At 42.6% G+C, this 21,170-nt stretch overlaps 1 protein-coding gene across 4 annotated transcripts in view; it reads left to right on the top strand.

Annotated features, from left to right (window-relative positions):
- LOC126355866 (arylsulfatase B-like) overlaps nt 1-20,963 on the top strand; it is a 278,969-nt gene extending 258,006 nt beyond the window's left edge. For 3 of the 4 annotated variants that reach the window (XM_050006366.1, XM_050006365.1, XM_050006367.1), the window contains exons 7-10: nt 2,392-2,527; nt 10,026-10,184; nt 17,193-17,454; nt 17,637-20,963. In XM_050006366.1, the coding sequence (XP_049862323.1) occupies nt 2,392-2,527; nt 10,026-10,184; nt 17,193-17,454; nt 17,637-17,907 (828 nt within the window). In that variant the 3' untranslated portion in view covers nt 17,908-20,963. The remainder of the gene's footprint in view (nt 1-2,391; nt 2,528-10,025; nt 10,185-17,192; nt 17,455-17,636) is intronic. The other variant, XM_050006364.1, reaches the window with a different exon arrangement.
- The last annotated feature ends 207 nt before the right edge of the window (nt 20,964-21,170 follow it).

Raw genomic sequence — 21,170 nt, 5'->3', positions numbered from 1 at the left:
ATTCTCGTTCCCAGACTTAGAGCCATAACCATCGGACCTTCGTCAAAGTCACTTATATCAGTGGATTTGCGTTCCGTATCTTCGTCAAGACGACCACCCATTTGGGTCTGTTCCGCTTATATTATTTCCTTACCGCGCCGCGTGACCGCAGCACTACGAGAAAGCATTCAGTCACACGGCGGGCAGTGGTGGACATAATGTTTTGGTCCGTCAATGTATGTCAGAAATCTGTCTGTTTTCACGTATGTCGTGCAAGTCAGTATTTCTCAGACGCAGCACATCATTTCTACAGACAAATTGAAGTTGTTTATTGAGAGTGAAGTTCATTCATTAAAATATGTGATACATATAAATACAGAGATAATCGGTTCTGTAAGTTTTGAGCTCCAGACTTAGAATGGAATATGAACTTCATGCTGCAGATGCTGGCATAGTCCCTCAAACAAGACCAAAAAAAGGTAAATGCAAAGAAAGTAAATGTCTTAATACTAAGCAAGAACCACCAATCAACTAGTAGAAACGCAGTGAAATAGTTGATAGAATGAAGCAGTCCTCTTGGTTAGGAAACATCAGTTCTGAAGATAACATACAATATTCAGAAACTAAAAGAAGAGGTGCCCTTGCCAAGGGCGCTCTCCAAAAGAAAAGAAATTTATTAATAAACACTCTCATGAAAGTCAAGACAAGGTAGGCTTTCGCCGTGAATTATGAGTGAAACATGTATGGGAGTAAAATCAAGACAACAGGAGAGAAAGACAAAGACTGCCAGGAAGCAAGAGAAATTTCGATGTCATGGAAGAAAACCAACACGATCCGGACACAAAATAAATTCAATTAATATGAAAAGGAAATGAATGGCTTGGCGATTAGAGCATTACAGGACTACCGATCGACATATTTTCCCATATAAAATCACTGCTATGCTCGACACAAGACAGACGCGGATTTTTAAACGCTTATGTGATTAACGTCTTCTCCAGGACACTTTGTTGAAACATGTGCTGTGTACATAGACGTATCTGTGGTATGACGCTTAGATACTTTTGTTACCTGACTGGGTGAGCGGTTCCATTTCTTCATATTTATTATACTATGACTGTTTCCTCTAAAATTCGAGGTGTTGTGTATATATTTACTTATTTTTCTACATTCATGGTTTGTTAACTACATCTCAAATTTTCCTTAATTACTTCCTCAACATCCCTTAGTACAGGACAGTGATATATATATATTTTGTTTCTAACAACTGCTGTGGTCATTTGAGGGATAAATATGAAATACAGTGTTCATGCACGCCGAAGTAAAAGTTTATTTTTGTAATGCAGTGGATTATGGGTTTTATGGATTTTTTTCCATTGCTTATTTCAGAAACTGTAATACAAGATTAACATTGTGAATTTTTGAATGCAACATGACATTCACATCCAATAAGTAAAGCAGCTCTTGCTGACTATTGTAATGTGAATGATGTGGTGTTCTCAGAACTGCAAATTTTTTCCTCTTCTATACCTCTTGTTCTTATTCACCTTCTTCTCCTTTTATTTCTAGACTCTGCGCACCATGTGACCCAATCTGGCTCCCATCATTCTCCTATTATTTTCCTTGGTGTTCCAGTGTTCGTCCCACTCACTGACTTGTAGCTGTAAGCCATTCCTTGTGTTCTGCTATTTTCCATGGATTTAAATGCTCGTTCCTCATCCTTCTGCCGTATTTTATGTTATCAAAGATACAAAAAACTTGAAGTTCCCCGTCGATAACCTTATTTCTCGTCTTATCTAGCAAAGTACATCTTTGGATTCATTCATTAGAAATTTACTCTCAGCTTTGAAGGAAAGGTTGTGTGGTGTACCATAGCGCAGGAATCTAAACGATAAACGCTGTGGTGTAGGACCTTATGTTGTCCGTTTCATGACCGGAAACGAATGTATTGATGGCAGTGTAACCCCATTTTATTTACAGAATACAGAATAATTGTTTTTCGAAAGATCTGTCGGATATAATAGAGTAACAAACATCACTTGCTTTCTGGATGGAAGTGCTTGTTACATACGCAAAGTTAATAATACAGCTTCCATATTAACTGATGCTTATGTTACACCGTAAACAATATTGTTTTCGTAATATCGATATAATACCAAAAAAATAAATATTGCATCTTTTCAACGTAAACAGCTCTATGGAAATACCCTCATTCCCAATATTCCCCCTCCTTTCTCCAGTATGGACGGTTATTTTCTAGCTGCACTCTCGAGAAACTGGATTTTAGGCTACCCGTTGAACTTTACTGTATTGCGGGCAGCAGAAGCTGCAGGCTAGAAGAATTAAGCACAAGCACCACTCTACGCAGGATCGATGTATTGGAGTGATGGGCGTTTGTGTACGGTCTTGCAGGTGAAAGAGACGCTGTGGGAGGGTTCGGTGAAGGGCGTGGCGCTCATGTGGAGCACCCTGCTGCACCAGACGCCACGTGTCTCCCACCAACTGATGCACGTGTCCGACTGGCTGCCCACCCTGTACTCCGCCGCTGGTAAGGAACTGTGGACCTCCGAAAAGGGCAAGTCTGCAAAACGCTCGCTGTCGCATGTTCTCCCAATATACACAATGAGCATTTTTAAAGTGAATTTGTTGGTACAATCAGCTTGCAGGAGAGGTATGGATAATCGCCTTCTCGTCAGAAGTCTTATAATTAGTCTCATACTTCTAAGCTCTGTCTTGGTGCATGAAATTATTGATATTGTCCCTGAAATTTAGTACTATAGTACAAATCAGATTACATTAAGAGTTCATTTTTCATTGACATTTGAGAGCACTCCAAAAGTGGCTTGTTATCCCAGGGTAAGGACTGTGCATCATTTCACATCACTGACATAAAATAAGAGATGTGAGTAAAAAATACCTCATATTGTCTTCGGAGAAATTCAACAAGACATAAGTGAAAAACAGAATTTATTGTCCATTTCCAATATTCAGTTGAATTAATTTAGCATCCACGTGAGTACGATATCTGGCGCATTTAATAGATTTTAGGCATCCTGCATTCAAACGACAACAATTAAGCGGCAGTAAGATCTATTGTTAAAGTTATACCAATTCACCACAAGGATAACTACGTGAACGTCAGTTGCTTCTGTATTGGTAAGTGTGAATTAAATAAATCCCCGACCGCTGAATGGAACCGCGGAACGTCACACGTCTATCCCTAGACTCGACCTCTGGACCCAATAAATGCATGGTATTCAGGACGTCGCTAGAAGAAAAGACAACCGATGGACGAAGCTAGCCCGTGGCAGCAGTTCATGACGTTGAGTCCATGTTGGAGAGCTTCTGCTGTGCACATGCGGACTTATGCACAGCTGAATGGTCTTCCTCCAGCGCAAATTCTCCTTCACCTTACAGTGTCCGTATTGAAGGCAACAACACGTCGTTCATTATGTGGGCGCACCGCCTGTTATCAAGGGTTCCCTGAGTTCTACGAAGTATTCCTGCTCCTCTCGCAGGAACCCAACCCCATCAGGAAGCCGATAATAGGACACTTCTGCTTGTTGTCGCTACACATTTTTATTCTTCGCAATATCTTGTCCCTCCCGGCCCGTAAACTACTCTTGTGCCATTATTGCTCGTGGAAAACATATCGTCACCTGTGCAAATCACGTTTTTCCACGCTGCATTCAGATGGACCACTGGCAATACCGGTAGCGTTCTCGCTTCCCACGCCCGGGTTTCCGGGTTCGAGTCCCGGCGGGGTCAGGGATTTTCTCTGCTTCGTGATGGCTGAGTGTTGTGTGATGTCCTTATGTTAGTTAGGTTTAAGTAGTTCTAACTTCTACGGGACTGATGACCATAGATGTTAAGTCCCGTAGTGCTCAGAGCAATCTGAACCATTTGAACTGGCAATACCATTCGGTACAACAAAATTTTTTCGCTGAGTTCCTGTTAGCTTCCCTCCGCCTTCGGGGTGCTGTCACAGCTGCCTTGGAAATAGGTCTCTCGTCGCAAATGTTTCGCGTTTAGGAACGTTAACAGTGAGCTATTATGCTCAGGCTCTGAGTCCTCCAGCTGTGTGCTCAGTCTCGTACTGCCTGAGACAGGAATTTTGCAGATAGTGCCCCTTTCAACGTAGTTCTTCCACAACACCTTTAAGGTTGTGAATGGCATGCCATACTCCTGCCAGCCTATTCAGTCGAAAGCTTGCCTTCTTCATTCAGAGCGACGACTCTGTCTCGAACTTAACGCTCCCAGTGAGACACTACAATTGACTGCCCGCGATGTTATTTGTGGTTGCCGCTCTTATGCTGTTGCCTGCGGAGGAAGGTAGCATGTTGTTTTCAAACGGAGCGGCAGTGTTGGCAGACTGGCCTGAAAGTGCTATGTGGCTCCTTGTTGTAAAACATATAAGAATCTCAGCTAGCAAGCTGGAAAATGACTTAGGGACTTCTGATTTTCCTCGTTTTTTTTCAATTACTGTGTGTCGTGATTATGTACCACAGAGTGTATTCTTAGCATTATTCGTTATTCTTGCTATACGTTGCAATAGGCTGCCCTTGGTGTATCTGTTGTCTGAATATTTGATCCATGCTTGTCTAACGCTATCCAACACTCACTGATTAAATCTCGGTCATCTTTGCGTACATAATTAACGTTTGAACAACATCGCTAAGTGAAGTTTGTGAAAGAAAAAGCCGTACATCACATACATCAGTTTACCTTTGCACAGTTAAAAAGTACTATTGTAGCATTAACATGTGAAGTAAGCTCATGACACATCATAAAATTACTTGCATAGTGTAGATAAAGATGTAGATACTATATTCACTTAAACCAGTTTATTTTAGCCAAACCTTAGTCTTGTCTAAATTTTTACTGCCCAAAGTGCCCTCCGTCACGATATTATCTATTGACAGATGCCTCATATTATATGCTACCAACTGATAGATCCTTTCTGTCAAATTGTGGCGCACGTTTATTACCTCTCAAATTCAGGTAAGTATCTCCTCATCAGCTTTTCGGTCAATATGTCTGATTTTCAGCCTTTCTCTGTGGCAACACATTTTCAAAGCATATGTTCTACAGCCCCCCCCCCCCCCCCCCATGAACCATGGACCTAGCCGTTGGTAGGGAGGCTTGTGTGCCTCAGTACCGTAGGTGCAACCACAACGGAGGGGTATCTGTTGAGAGGCCAGACAAACGTGTGGTTCCTGAAGAGGGGCAGGAACCTTTTCAGTAGTTGCAGGGGCAACAGTCTGGATGATTGACTGATGTGGCCTTGTAACACTAACCGAAACGGCCTTGCTGTGCTGGTACTGCGAACGGCTCAAAGCAAGGGGAAACTACAACTGTAATTTTTCCCGAGGGCATGCACCTTTACTGTATGATTAAATGATGATGGCGTCCTCTTGGGTAAAATATTCCGGAGGTAAAATAGTCCCCCATTCGGATCTCCAGACGGGGACTACTCAGGAGGACGTCGTTATCAGGAGAAACAAAACTGGCATTCTACTGATCGAAGCATGGAATGTCAGATCCCTTAATCGGGCAGGTAGGCTAGATAATTTAAAAAGGGAATGGATAGGTTAAAGTTAAATACAGTGGGAATTAGCGAAGTTCGGTGGCAGAAGGAACAAGTCTTTTGGTCAGGTGAACACAGGGTTATAAATACAAAATCAAATAGGGGTAATGCAGGAGTCGGTCTAATAATGAATAAAAAGAATAGGAGTTCGGGTAAGCTACTGCAAACATAGTGAACGCATTATTGTGGCCAAGACAGATACGAATCCCACGCCTACAACAGCAGTACAGGTCTATATGCCAACTAGCTCTGCGGATAGTGAAAGGAGACGAAAATTTAATAGTCGTGGGTGACTGGAATTCGGTAGTAGGAAAAGGGAGAGAAGGAAACGTAGTAGGTGAATATGGATTGGGAGGAAGAAATGAAAGAGGAAGCCGCCTGGTACAGTTTTGCACAGAGCACAACTTAATCAAAGCTAACACTTGGTTCAAGAATAATGAAAGAAGGCTGTATACATGGAAGAAGCCTGGAGATACTGACAGGTTTCAGATAGATTATATAATGGTAAGACAGAGATTTACGAACCAGGTTTTAAATTGTAAGACATTGCCAGGGGCAGATGTGGACGCTGACCACAATGTATTGGGACCTGGATAAACTGAAAGAAACAGAGGTTGTACAGAGATTCAGGGAGAGCATAAGGGAACAATTGACGAGAATGGGAGAAAGAAATACAGTAGAAGAAGAATGAGTAGCTTTAAGGAATGAAATAGTGAAGGCAGCAGAGGATCAAGTAGGTTAAAAGACGAGGGCTAGCAGAAATCCTTGGGTAAGAGAAGAAATATTGAATTTAATTGATGAAAGGAGAAAATATAAAAATGCAGTAAATGAAGCAGGCAAAAAGGAATACAAACGTCTCAAAAATGAGATCGACAGGAAGTGCAAAATGGCCAAGCAGGGATGGCTAGAGGACAAATGTAAGGATGTAGAGGGTTATCTCACTAGGGGTAAGATAGATACTGCCTACAGGAAAATTAAAGAGACCTTTGGAGAAAAGAGAACCACATGTATGAACATCAAGAGCTCAGATGGAAACCCAGTTCTAAGCAAAGAAGGGAAAGCAGAAAGGTGGAAGGAGTATATAGAGCGACTATACAAGGGCCATGTACTTGAGGGCAATCTTATAGAAAGGGAGGAGGATGTATGTGAAGATGAAATGGGAGATATGATACTGTGTGAAAAATTTGATAGAACACTGAAAGACCTAAGTCGAAACAAAGCCTCCGAGTAGACAACATTCCATTGGAACTACTGATGGCCTTGGGAGAGCCAGTTCTGAAGAAACTCTACCATCTGATGTATGAGACGGGCGAAATACCCTCAGACTTCAGGAAGAATATAATAATTCCATTCCCAAGGAAAGCAGAAAATTGCCGAAGTATCAGTTTAATAAGTCACGGCTACAAAATACTAACGCGATTTCTTTACAGACGAATGCAAAAACTGGTAGAAGCCGACATCGGGGAAGATCAGTTTGGATTCCGTAGATATATGGGAACACGTGAGGAAATACTGACCCTACGACCTATCTTAGAAACTAGATTCAGAAAAGGCAAACCTTTATTTCTAGCATTCGTGGACTTAGAAAAAGCTTTTGACAATGTTGACTGGAATACTCTCTTTCAAATTCTGAAGGTTCCAGGAGTAAACCACAGGGAGCGAAGGCTATTTGCAATTTCTGCAGAAACCAGATGGCAGTTATAAGAGTCGATGGACATGAAAGGGAAGTAGTGGTTGGGAAGGGAGTGAGGCAGGGTTGTAGCCTGTCCCCGATGTTATTCAATCTGTATTTTGAGCAAGCAGTAAAGGAAACAAAAGAAAAATTCGGAGTAGGTATTGAAATCCATGGAGAAGAAATAAAAACTTTGAGGTTTGTTGATGACATTGTAATTCTGTCAGAGGCAGCAAAGGACTTGGAAGGATGTAAGATGAACATCAACAAAAGCAAAACGAGGATAATGGAATGTAGTCGAATTAAGTCGGGTGATGCTGAGGGAATTAGATTGGGAAATGAGACGCTTAAAGTCGTAAAGGGGTTTTGGTATTTGGGGAACAAAATAACTGATGATGTTCGAAGTAGAGAGGATACAAAATGTAGACTGGCAATGGCAAGGAAAGCGTTTCTGAAGAAGAGAAGTTTGTTAACATCGAGTATTGATTTGTGTCAGGAAGTCCTTTCTGAAAGTATTTGTATGGAGCGTAGCCATGTATGAAAGCGAAACATGGACGATAAATAGTTTAGAGAAGAAGAGAATAGAAGGTTTTGAAATGTGGTTCTACAGAAGAAATCTGAATATTAGATGGGTAGATTAAGTAACTAATGAGGAGGTATTAAAGAGGATTGGGGAAAAGAGGAGTTAGTGACACAGCTTGACTAGCAGAAGGGATCGGTTGGTAGGACATGTTCTGAGGCATCAAGGGATCACCAAATTAGTATTGGAGGGCAGCGTGGAGGGTCAAAATCATAGAGGCAGACCAAGAGATGCATACACTAAGTAATTTCAGAAGGATGTAGGCTGCAGTAGGGTCTGGGAGATGAAGAGGCTTGCACAGGATAGAGTAGCTTGGAGAGTTGCATCAAACCAGTCTCAGGACTGAAGACCAGAAGAACAACAACATGTTCTACAGTTATCTTATCCATTTTGGTTAGAGAACACCTCAGCTGTTTTTGTAAACGACACACTAAGGAGTACTGAAACCAGCATAGAATCATTGTTTCAAATTATTTTATTGTAGATTTACTAGTTTTGGGCCTGAGCCCATCGTCAGTCGGTAGCGGTGACTTCTTCGCAAGTTTTTCATTTGTGTCTTCATTAAAAGTGCTCCGTTGCATATTACAAGACAGTTTTGATTTTATTTTACAATTCATAGTAATCAATGAAATGAAGTGATTATTATGTATTTAGTTAATCTCATTGATAAACATGAGTCGCAAAGAATAATCTAACCCCCTTCTTGAGATACATGAAGGAGGGCTTTTTATGAATAAACAAACGTATAACTTGCAAGAAGGCAATGCTGTCATCTGACGATGGGTTCAACACCGAAACTAGTGACGGTAAAATTGAAAGAATTTGAATAAATGACTTGTGGCTCGTTGCAATATTATTACAGTGTATTCTACTGTTGTCTGTATGGTTTATCACCCACGTTTCCTTTAAGAATTATGTGTTGGTGCTATGTGTGTGTAATTACGGCGGAAATATATCACATTTAAGTACTTTATAGTAAGTGATATCATATTGTGTTTTCTACATTGGAAGTATACGAACTATTGCGATAGAAATTTGTCCAAGAATACCACACAGTCTGACCTTACAGACAGTGGAGAAGAGTAGGAAGTCGGAATGTGCTTATTGTTGAGGGCAAGTGCTAGAAATCGTGTCTGCTACAATACAGTATCATGTCAGTTATGAAGCGAGGATGCCTGTAATACTTACAGGGTGGCAATTATTGAACTATGAAATAAAATGGTCATAATTTCTGTTTGTGTTAAGATGTTGAAACTGCAAAGTTCGCCGCGAGGTATGATGGGAATTGGCACGCGCATGCGTCGTTTAATTTAGCGACGGAGCCCGATTTTCGTTTGGATGGGTAAGTCAATAAGCGAAATCGGCGCATTTGGGCTACTGAGAATCCGAAATTCGCCATGGAGTAAATTCATCCTGAACGGTTGTGTGTATGGTGTGCAGTGTCCAGTCACAGAATAATTGGTGCGATATCCCTTGATGGCACAGTGACTACCAAATGGTACATGAAGGTTTTGGAAGATGAATCCATCGCCATTATCCAAAGTGACTCTCATTTCGACAAGATGTGGTTCATGCAAGACGGGGCTCGACCCCATCAGAGAAGGAGAGTGATGTCCTGGAGGAACACTTTGAGGACTCCATCCTGGCTCTGGGGTACCCAGAAGCCACTGGCATGTGTCTCGATTGGCCGCCATATTCCCCGGATCTGAACATAAGCGGCTCCATTCTGTAGGGCTATATTAAAGACAAGGTGTACAGCAATAACTCCACAACCACTGCTGAGCTGAACAGTCACCGAGGAGGTCATATTCAGCACCGATATTCAGGCACTTCGGGGATCCTACAGAATTTCACTATTCGAATACCCCAAATGATCGCAGGCATATCGATCATATCATAACCTAAAGCTGAATATATGTAGTGATGTTTACATGTTGAATAAAGTGTGACCACGCCTTAGTTTTCAACTAATTTACGTTTCTTTTTTTCATTTAGTTCAATAATTGTCACCTTGTATAGCCAGACTGTGTTGTTTTTGGGGTTAATTCCTAACACTCTAATGGCTGTGGATGGAATAACACATTCCGATAAAGACATTTCGGCTGCGTAGTAGGTAGTGTATTGATGCTACGTTACGTATACGTGTGATTTATTTGGCGTGATGTTCACCGCTCCGTGTTTACATTACGCGTGTCTTGCTGTTGAAGGCGGTAACACGCTGGACCTCGCGAGGAACATGGACGGCGTGGACCAGTGGGAGAGTCTGCTGTACAACCTGGTCTCGCGGCGCGACGAGGTGCTAATCAACATCGACGAGAAGACGCGCAACGCCGCCATCCGGCTGCACAACTGGAAGCTCGTCATAGGTCAGTGGCGCTGAATGCCGCCGCCTAGCGCACCAGCCAATCTAGTGCCTCTACACTGCGAGCTTCGGGTACTCCCGAGAGAAACTTTGCTACGTCATTAAACACAAAATGTGATCCCGCCATCAAAGGATGGGTTCACACATTCAACCCTGTGAAGATCAGCTGTCACTGTTCATGTTGTTTCCTTGTGTACATTTCATTTTAAGGCTTTGTAACTTCAATAGCTTTAACACGCACACGCAGCGCCTATGCATAATGGTCCAAGTAATTCACAGTCTTGTGTTTTCATCTCTGTTGATCCATCATGGACAGGTGACATGAGATGGTAAAGTAATTATCAATGAAATTCGGGAACAAGAGTGTAATTCAGATGTTATTTTATTTTATTTTATTTTGACTACCAGTTTCGGTACTCCACTATGCCATTTTCAGGCCCCATATGCATCTATAAGTAATAAATGATATTGTCATACAGTGCATATCTTCCTGGATGTCGTGAATTCAAAACCTTATCCCACGTGCTTCAGTCGATGACTTGATTGTAAGTGAGTTCAAAACGGTATCGAAGGTTCGTATGAAGCACTTGGGATACGATTTTGAATTCACGACATTCGGGAATATATGGCACAGTGTGACAATATCATTTATTATTTAGAGATGTATATTGGGCCCGAAGATGGCGCAGTGAAGTGCCGAAACCGGTAGTCAAAGTGAAATAAAGTAACATCCGAACTACGAGGCTGTTAGCGAAGTTCATTGATAATATCTTGCTTTTTTGAGTTAATTGAACGATGACATGCCGATTCTGTTGCAAGGTGGACCAAGATTTTCATGTGTAATCCGAAATTGATACTGTCACAACTATTCAGGAGGTTAAAATCGCGTTAAATGCCAGTAGTATATCTTGGAACAACGGATGCTGGAGTGAGAGACGTATGGGTATGGTCCACAACGCATTTAGCAACATATTTAGTGATATTGAGATGTTAAAAATTGGATGTGAAGTCTGGGTTAACTGAAACATGTTATCAAAGTCAGTTGTTCACTGTAAGTTACTCTGCATTTATATTGTATGCTGCCGACATCAAGGAGAGAGAAAATCGACGTTGCCCTTGCGAACGCCATAGTTAAGCACGGCAAGTACAGTGACATCGATAAGTTAAAAATTGTGGACCAGTTAATAACTGCTAACCAGCCATGCGCTCAGTTCTCAGGACAGACAATTATGGAATGAACTGAGGGTACAGTGATTCTTAAGAGAGTCAGGTGCAGCGGAAAGTTTGAAACCGTTCTTGATACAGTAACGGGTATTACCCTGCAGATAATCATTCAAAACCCACGTGCCCACGTAGCATTGCATTTCGAGGACTGCATTCTTCCTTCCATTAAATCCAGAAATTTGCCCGACTTTTGCATCCCTGTACTCAAGGTACGGTTAAATATCAATGTTTGGAGGTCACCTTCGCTCTCGGTTAATAAATAATTCCCTGGATGTTAAGCAACTCACATTTATGTCGCACGTTTGGAAGAAGTGATATCTTAGCAGTCTGCAACAGTCATTGTACTGAAAATATTAACAGCCGAAAATCAGGTTAATGTTCTATTCGAATGCAGATAATTAACTTCTTATTATATAGTAGTAGTTTAATGTTGACGCTAATGACCTTATCGATATATGACATTAAACTTCAGACTGGAATCGTCCACGTGCTGCAACCCAATAAAGCTATAAAAATAGTGAACTGTGCGATTTTTGGTTAAAGAAACTGAGTTTGGTCGAACTAGTATATTTTCTTGTTACAAACTGGTTTTCGTATTAGTAGGTGACAACGGACTACCGTTCATGAGAGTCACTAGTATACGATACATCAAATTTCTAAATTAATGATATTATCAATAAAAAAAAATAGTTTTGATCATGAAATTAAGTAAGAAATTTAAAATTTAGTGCTAGTCATTTCTGTTGTGTAACCAATATGGTACGTTAGTTGGCAGCTTAATGTGGAACAAGTGTACCACAACTTTCCAATAGATTTATGGCACTACCCGTCTATTAGTTGATGCCACTAACGCACGCATGTTCGAATCCTGAAGGTAGAAGAGACTTCTCCAGCATTGTTTGGTACGTAACGAGAGCAGATTTAGTGTGGCGTTAAGGTACTGATCTTCCAAAACTATCTGCAGTCTCTCACGGAGCGATGATGGTACGAGACGCTGTTGATTCTGATCCAACCCTGCTGGCTTTACCAATATGAAATCCAACCTCATCGCCCTCAAACAAATTCTCAATTTTTTTTTACATTATTCTCCATAATATTCCTATTAGAAACTTGACTGTCTCAGACGTTATGGTGATTGTGCGTGGTTCTTGCCCATACAAGTATATGCCCTTTTTGTGTTAGGGGTTACATGACATTTTCCGAGGCTCTGGGAGTCTGCCTACAGCAGGGCCGGCCACACATTGCCAGACTTCACGCATGCAGCGTGTGCGAGCCCCCTGAGGGCCTAGAACCGGCCTGTTAATCGGCTTTGCTCGGTTCTACTTTGAAGTATCCTGAATAAAGCGACATTTCATTTAGCTTTACTGTGCAGCATTTTTACCTCGGCACAATTCTCTAAGTTCGACAGAATCGTGGTGTCAGAGCAGTTTATTGTTCGCTATTTGTTCGTGGTATGGAGGTATTTCATAGACCCAGCGACCGTTTACTTAGAAAGACACAGTCCAGCGATCTATTGCCACAATCCTTTAAAATGAATGTGAATGACGGAAGAGGGGAATGAGAATTTTCAATTCACATAAGCTACAGGTACTACTTATTTGATAGGAAACGACAGCCTATTACCAAGCAGAAAGAATTTGAGCTGTTAGATGATAATGATAGAGCAAAAACTTACAACGATCGACAGACGGGATTCATTGTTCTTTACGTGTACAAGCACTTTGTGCTAAATTTTCAGGCATAGAGCACTTGAAGAAATTGGTGGTAGGAATAGTAAAATTTCTGAAGTCGCACCCATTATTCCATTTTCTGTTGCAACAGTGTTCAATGAAAATTAACGATGAGTGTGTGAACATCAAATACTACTGCAAAGTACGTTGGTGCAGTCAAAGGGTATGCCGGGAACGTTATTGTTGAATTTATGAAGGAGAAAGGAGTGCAGCCACTAAAATTAGAACGTCTGGAATGTATTGCAGACTTCCAGTTTTAAGTGGATGTGACTGCACACTGTCCACAGAAAGACAATACAAGGTAACTTCTCTCTGATTTGATGAGGATGCATTTAAAAAGAAAATCCCATTTTAGAAGGGGCACATTCTGACAAAGACGGTACACTTCCCTAAGTTAACTGGAGTTAAGGAAAATGCGAGGTTCGAAGAATCCTTTGTGGCCTTGAAAGAATTACAAGGATAGTTTTATAAGGATGTGGAGGACACTGTCAATCTTACATCAGCTTCTGTGCTGTTTACGAGACCGTTAGAGGTGACAGTTGAAAGCACCCCTGCCCATGTGGCGATATAACGGATTGACCTGAAAATTAATTCTACTTTTAAAGTCAATTTTTTTTACTTTAAAACTGTTCAGGGCGTCTGCATTGCTTTCCTGAGTTATAGTTTCCAAGTGTCTATAGAGGTTTGCAAAATTGGTTCAATATTTTGATCGATATATTTGTCTGAAAGAACATTTTTTTCGATTACGATGCTAAATAAGTTATGAGTATGTGGCAACTTGAATGCAAAACGCTGTGAAATAATCTGCGTCTGTCCGTATACCGACAGTTTGTACCACATAAATATTATCTTGTCTTTTGTGCGCCAAACACAGACAAAACTGAAAATTAGTTTTGTTGGTGATTCTATGTTTTTGAGAAATGTGAAATATAAAAGCAAGTAGAATTCTGTGCCACTGCATCCTCATTTTAAATGCGGCGCATTCCTAGATTTTCCTCTTCCACCCTCCTCTCGCTGAGACTGCGTGGCATAGCGGTGGGGGGAAATATGAATCAAAGCTGATCGCTTTGGCACTCGTGCCTGCGCACGGCCCAAAAGCTGATATGTTGGCCACATCTAGTCTACAGCCGTATTTCTGGATTTCGGGAAAGAATTTGACACGGTGCCCCTTGCGGGCCGTTAACGAGCATATGGAATAAGTTCACAGATCTGTGATTCGAAGACCTCTTACACTACTGGCCATTAAAACTGCTACACGAAGAAGAAATGCAGATGATAACCGGGTATTCGAGCGACCGCCACACACGGGCGCTCACAACGGGAGACCTCGTCTCTCCACCGGTGGCTTCCCATCAAGGCTCGGCTCCCCAACCTCGTAATTCCGAAAACGAATCATATTCCTGAAACCACGGAATATTCTCCCGGTCTACAGATTCTTCCGAACGCCTGCCAACCATATTTTAGTCTTTTGTCATCCAGCGCGGGAAGATTGTGAGGAAAAACCTATACTCGTACAATGGTACGCTTCTGAGTAAAAATCCTTGGAAATAACCCAGCCTGCGTGGTTTCCCAGGTGCCACTTCTTCGTTCCTCTCACCTGCATCCAAGATTTCCAGATTTCCGGTTATCCTTCCGGTCTTATCCTTCCGGTCTTGCTACAATAGCGGCCGGCCGTCACCCGAATTGTGCTCCTCGGGTGCCACGAAGTCCGTCTAGCTACTTCCTGTCTTTAAGCTGGACCCTGTGTGGGCCTTCCACGCACGGCTTGGGTTCCTCCTGCCGTTTCATCTCCACTGGCGTTCCAACCTCTACTAGTATACGCCAGTTGGATAATAAACACAATTCGTCACGTTTCATGCAACAAGCGTTAGCCATTATTTACAATGTGAACGTGAAAATGTCCGTGTACTTTACATAGGGTGGTCCATTGATCTTGTCCGGGCCAAATATCTCACGAAATAAGCGTCAAACGAAAAAACTACAAACAATGAAACTTGTCTACCTTGAAAGGAGAAACCAGATGGCTATGATTGGCCCGCTAGATAGCGCTGCCATATGTCAAACGGATATCAACTGTGTTTGTTTTTTTAAAAATAGGAACCCCCATTTTTGTTACATATTCGTGTAGTACGTAAAGGAATGAAGACTGTTTTAGTTGGACAACTTTTTTCGCTTTGTGATACATGGCGCTGTAGTAGTCACAAACATATGGCTCACAATTTTAGACGAACAGTTGGTAACAGGTACATTTTTTAAATTAAAATACAGAACGTAGGTACGTTTGAACATATTATTTCGGTTGTTCCACTCTGGTACATGTATCTTTGTGAACTTCTCATTTCTGACAACGCATGCTGTTACAGCATGATTAAGTGTAAATACCATATTAATGCAATAAATGCTCAAAATGATGTCCGTCAACCTCACTGCATTTGCCAATACGTGTAACGACATCCCTCTCAACAGCGAGTAGTTCGCCTTCCGTTAAGTTCGCACATGCATTGACAATGCACTGGCGCATGTTGTCAGGCGTTGTCGGTAGATCAAGATAGCAAATATCAATTAACGTTCCCCACAAAAAGAAATCCGTGGACGTCAGATCAGCTGAATCCCTCTGTCATGAAATTACGCTATTCAGTATCACTTCAACCACATGCGAGCTACGTGCCTGACACCCATCATGTTTCAACTACATCGCCATTCTGTCACGCAGTGGAACATTTTTTAGTAACATTGGTATAACATTACGTTGGAAATCAGCATACATTGCACCATTTAGATAGCCATCGATAAAATGGGGGCCAATTATCCTTCCTCCCATATTGGCACACCATACATCAACCCGCCAAGGTCGCTGATGTTTCCCTTGTCGCAGCCATCGTGGGTTTTCCGTTGCCCACGTCTCTAAATAGAACTGTACACGACGTTCAAAGTCGTCGCCAGGCAATACCTGGTACATAGAAATAAGGTAGGGGTGCAATCGATGTTGATGTAGCATTCTCAACACCTACGTTTTTGAGATTCCCGATTCTCGTGCACTTTGTCTGCTACTGATGTGGGGATTAGCCGCGACAGCAGCTAAACCACCTACTTATGTATCATCATTTGTTGCAGGTCGTGGTTGACCTTTGACACGTTGCTGAACGCTTCCTGTTTTTTTTTAAATAACGTAACTATCCGGCGAACAGTCAGGACACTTGAATGATGTCGTCCAGGATACCGAGCAACATACATAGTATACGCCTGTTGGGCATTTTGATGACAGTGTCCATACATCAACACGATATCGACCTTTTCAGCAATTGGTAAACAGTCCATTTTAACACGGGTAATGTATCACGAAACAAATACCGTCCGCACTGGCGGAATGTTACGTGATACCACGTGGTTATACGTTTGTGACTATCACAAAACCAAAAAAGTGGTCCAACTAAAACATTCATATTTCTTTACGTACTACATCAACATGTAATAGAAATGGGGGTTCCTATTTAAAAACACGCAGTTGATATGCGTTTCATCTATAGCAGCGCCATGTAGCTGGCCGACCATAGCGCCATCTGGTTTCCCCCTTGAAGATAGACGGGTTTAGTTCTTTGTAGTTTTTTCGTTACATGCTTATTTCGTGAGATATTCGGCCAATGGACCACGCTGTATATTCATATATAGAATGAATAACCTATCGCATGTTACCTAATTGTAGTTGTTGATCACAGCAAAAATATGTGGATGAGGGCTTGTAAGCTGCGGAATTATAGCCACCTTACAACCTATCTCTCTATTTGGATACGGATGCCTTTGCCGGTTTCGTTTCGCTTCAGGGTACAATGTGTGGTACCTTTCTTGCTGTCTGACGTCTGGAGGTTTGCAAGTAAGCTGGGCGCCTTTGCACATCGACAGCACCTGGCGGCAGTGTATCGGGAAGTGTGTACACGTCCACACTAGCGAAAGGGTTAATTTACAGATGACTGGAAATGTGGGAGGGGCCACAATGTCTGACGTGGACTGCTGCGAGTTCCAGCGTGTTCGAGTGCTGCAGCGTCCGCGGCTGTTGGCAGGTACGACGCGCGGGGGCCGCTACGACGGCTACTACGGGGCGAGCGGCCGTGAGGACCCGGCCACGCCCCCCTACAACGCGACGGCAGTGGTGGCGAGTCCGGCAGGAGAGGCGCTGGCCCGCGCCATGCAGGCGCGCTACCGCCGGCCCACGCGTGAGGAAGTCATCGCGACGCTGCGCGCCTCGGCCACCGTGCGCTGCGAGCCCAACTCCACCTTCAACGCGCCGCCGTGCAACCCCGCCCAGTCCGGCGAGCCCTGTCTGTGAGTCACTCTGCTCTCTCTCTCTCTCTCTCTCTCTCTCTATCTCTCTGCTCTCTCGCATGGCCGCAAGGCTCACAAACCGCCAGGCGAGCAGCAACCTAAAAGCGATGACTGTGCTAGTTGCCGTGTAAACTGTTAGTAGTATGCCTGTGTTGATTCTGGTGCTGGTCACGTGCTCGCAGGTACGACGTGGCGAGCGACCCGTGCGAGCTGAACAACCTGGCGCGCACGTACGACAATGTGGCGCTGCACCTGCGGCAGCAGCTGGTGCGCAGGCGCGCCGGTCTCGTGCCGCAGGCCAACCTTCCGGTGGACGCGGCGGGCGCCGACCCGCGCCGCTGGAACTTCACCTGGATCCCGTGGGGCGAGTGCTCGCCGCCGCCGGGCGACCCACAGCTCTGCGTGCCCACGCCGCTGCCCGAAAGGCCCTTCGATTACCCGGTCTCGTCGTAGCCACAGTGGGGGACCTCCAGCTCAGACCTCAGCCGTCCGACACACCGACAGTGGCCTCAGCGTGGTGGGAAATGCCAAGGGACACTTGGGACGATCCAGTCACGATAAGCAAGGTTCAAAACCCAATCCTCCGCGAAAGTGAACGTCGCTTGATCTACTCATATTGGATGTTCTGACAAGTGGTCACCTAGTGACAATCCGATTTCTCATCACTTCACTGAATCACTCTCGGTCGACATCTACATTTAGCATCTATGTAAGAAAAGTTTTAAGCTGGCAATCTAGAGCTCTACTTGCCACCAGTGAGAGCCCTGTCAAAAAGATGTTTTGTATATCTGTAAACTGTGCAGTTACTTGACCATCAAGCACTTGAAAACGTAGTTCTAAGCTTACAACGCTAGGCTCCTACATACATCAAACAGCTTCACAATTAAGATGCCAAAACACTCAGTCAAAGTGTCTCTGCTCATTGGAAAACTGTTTCATTTCCATTTAACACACTGTATGGTCCTGGCACTGTGTGTTTCTCATTAAGGCAACCAGTAGCTTATTGTTCTTTTTTCGTGGACTGACATTAACTATAAATTCAGTATTATATTTTAATTCTGTATTGTAAATGTTAATGTAGCAGCATGTTATCAATTCGTAAGTTCGTGTCATTGACACTCGCCAATTAGCTACTTACATTGGTAGGTACTTACCTGTATACAGTTAGTAATATCATCTGACTCAATGGTGTGCTGGTACATTTCGATTTTCACCAGTTTTCTTCGTTTCCTATAAATATACATTCAGAGAACTCCAAAGCCATCTCGCCTAAGTCGAACACTAAAAACTACTCTTATTGCAACATATCACATCTCAATGGTATGTGTTAGTCGCCTTCTAGTACAGCTACTGCGACCTGTCAGTCTTCCAGTTACGAACATCGGTGTCCAGTAGGATGTATGTACTTGAAGCTTGTTGCAAGCTTTACGGTGGGGCACTTGGCATTGTGCGAAACCGGATGTTTATCAGAAACAGAAGGGGAATGCTGTTTCAGTAAATGGGCACATTAGCACCATTTTCAGGTGACTATGACTGCTTTACATCTCGATCTCCATCTCGCAAAGAATATTTCTGCTCCTCTTGTCACCTTTCCTAATTTCACTTTTTGAATTACGGTTCGAAGGATATTTCCATTCCAGCAAATCAGAAATTTATTTGACAGTTTCAGTCGCTCCTCGACAATCATTACACAGTTGTCTTCACATTTTGAGTTCTCTTTCCTGTAGCCAGTGTTCTTCATTCTCTGACTCCTCTTCCCCACTCTTCTTACGAAAGTACTCGTTGTCATCTTCTTTATTTCTCGTCTTACAGAGCCAGAGCCTCTCCTTTCTTTACTCCTCTGATTCTTTTAATGATGTCCACACACTTCCCTATATCTCGATGTATTTCTTTCACCCATGTGGCTTGCGTCTTCTGGCCCTTCTGGAAAGTCAATATTTTGTTTCCAGCCCCATTCCGGACTCTATCTTGCAATGGGTCTATGAAAAACACTACAACTTGTCTTTATTGTGGTAAATATTTTCGTCAAGCTTTGTTACTGTCTCGCAATTGACTTTTGTATATGTGTATAAATGTCCACTTTGAACTATGGTAGCTTATTTAGAGTTGTCCAATAGTGATTTGGATTTTTAAGTATCCAGGCCAGGTATACCCGTATTTTCGGCTCTGTCTCAACTTCTGCCTTTTCATTTACATTTGGGATTCAGAATAATAACTCAGTATTTAAACTTCTGTGATCTTTGGATGTCGCCATACATTGTCTTCAGTGACTGCGTTGCATCTTTCGCATTTGCAATCATGAACTCTGTTCAACAACAAAAAAAGTAAACGTGTCACACATGCTGCCTCTTTTGTGATTTCTATTTGTTAAGTTTGAATATTCACTAAAGCGAAAACAATGCTAAGTCCTCCTCATTCTGAAAAATTTCTGAATGACATTGCCGTGCAGCGCCCCAAATTATAAAGCATTTGGGTGCAATGAGGTATGGCTATCACTGCCACACTTCTTTTCAAAATTCTGTTGAAGTGTTTTTCTGATTTTCTTCGCTTTCGTAACTGCTATGTTGCTCCCTTCCCAGTCTTTTAACCTTTTTTCCCCTTTTTCTGAAGTGGCGGTTCAACGTTAGACTTGATTGTCTTCGTCGTGCATTGCAAGCGACGGTACTACGCATATGTGTTCGTTGCGTGTAGATCAATCGCTGTACCTACTGAAGACCACTCCGACTCTCACCAAAAGCCTGCGTATGGAAAGTGTAGTTCCCAACGCAGCTGATCACCCCGAAATATTCGGCCTGTCAGTCACACTGGGAAAGCGCTCGCAAGCACAGTGCTTACATCTTAAAGACAGGTATTGTGAGTAGGCGATCGTGAAAATCAAAAGAGATACGCTTTGCACTCTGAGAACATGACTGATCGTGGAGACTGTATCTTCTGTAAGACTTATTTAAATTCATCTCTCCTTGCTTCTGCCTTTATAAGCAACTTTCAGAATTTCATTTCCTGGTATCGTGAGGTCAAACAGTGGAAGAAGTACTCTCGGCTGTCTCTAAATTCTGGAACTTCTGTCGGACCTTAAGGAAGACATTTCGTCACCTCATGATCTCAGCATAAAATACTTTCTTGTACACTGTTGTGCTACTCAGTGATGAAGAGGCTGGTACGAAGAAGCAATTCGTGACGGACTGTATCAAACCAATCAGAAGACTGATGACTTTAAAAAAAGTATTGTTGTAATTTCTGTCCGTTCATTGGTTCTTAATATAATTTACACCAGCAGTGTACGTACTTAACGGAAGAGAAAGTATGTCAACTTGATTCTATTGTCGTGAAACGACCATATGGACTATTACTTTTTGTCCTGCCGGTTAATATTGCTTTAATAGTGTTACGAAACTTTATCAACGAATGTTATATATTAATTATTATAGGCTTTACTGTATAAGCATAATACATGTATTTATTGTAAACTGTTATTAGTTTTAATAAATTAATAACATTTGAATGATTGACCAATGTGTTCATAATTTTGTGTGTGTGTGTGTGTGTGTGTGTGTGTGTGTGTGTGTGTGTGTGTGCGGGCGAGTGAGTGGCCGTATGGGAGGGTGGATGTGGGTACGAGTAGACACATAGAGGAACGTTCCCCTGAGGTATACTACCTTTAGTGCATAAATTGAAGACAGGATTATTAGTCACAGTGTTACCGTCAGAGAGGCAAA

Source organism: Schistocerca gregaria, chromosome 3 (genome assembly GCF_023897955.1).
Source record: "Schistocerca gregaria isolate iqSchGreg1 chromosome 3, iqSchGreg1.2, whole genome shotgun sequence".
Taxonomy (NCBI): Eukaryota; Metazoa; Arthropoda; class Insecta; order Orthoptera; family Acrididae; genus Schistocerca; species Schistocerca gregaria.
Note: the sequence above shows the minus strand (reverse complement) of the source record. Positions and strands in the feature narration are given on the sequence as shown.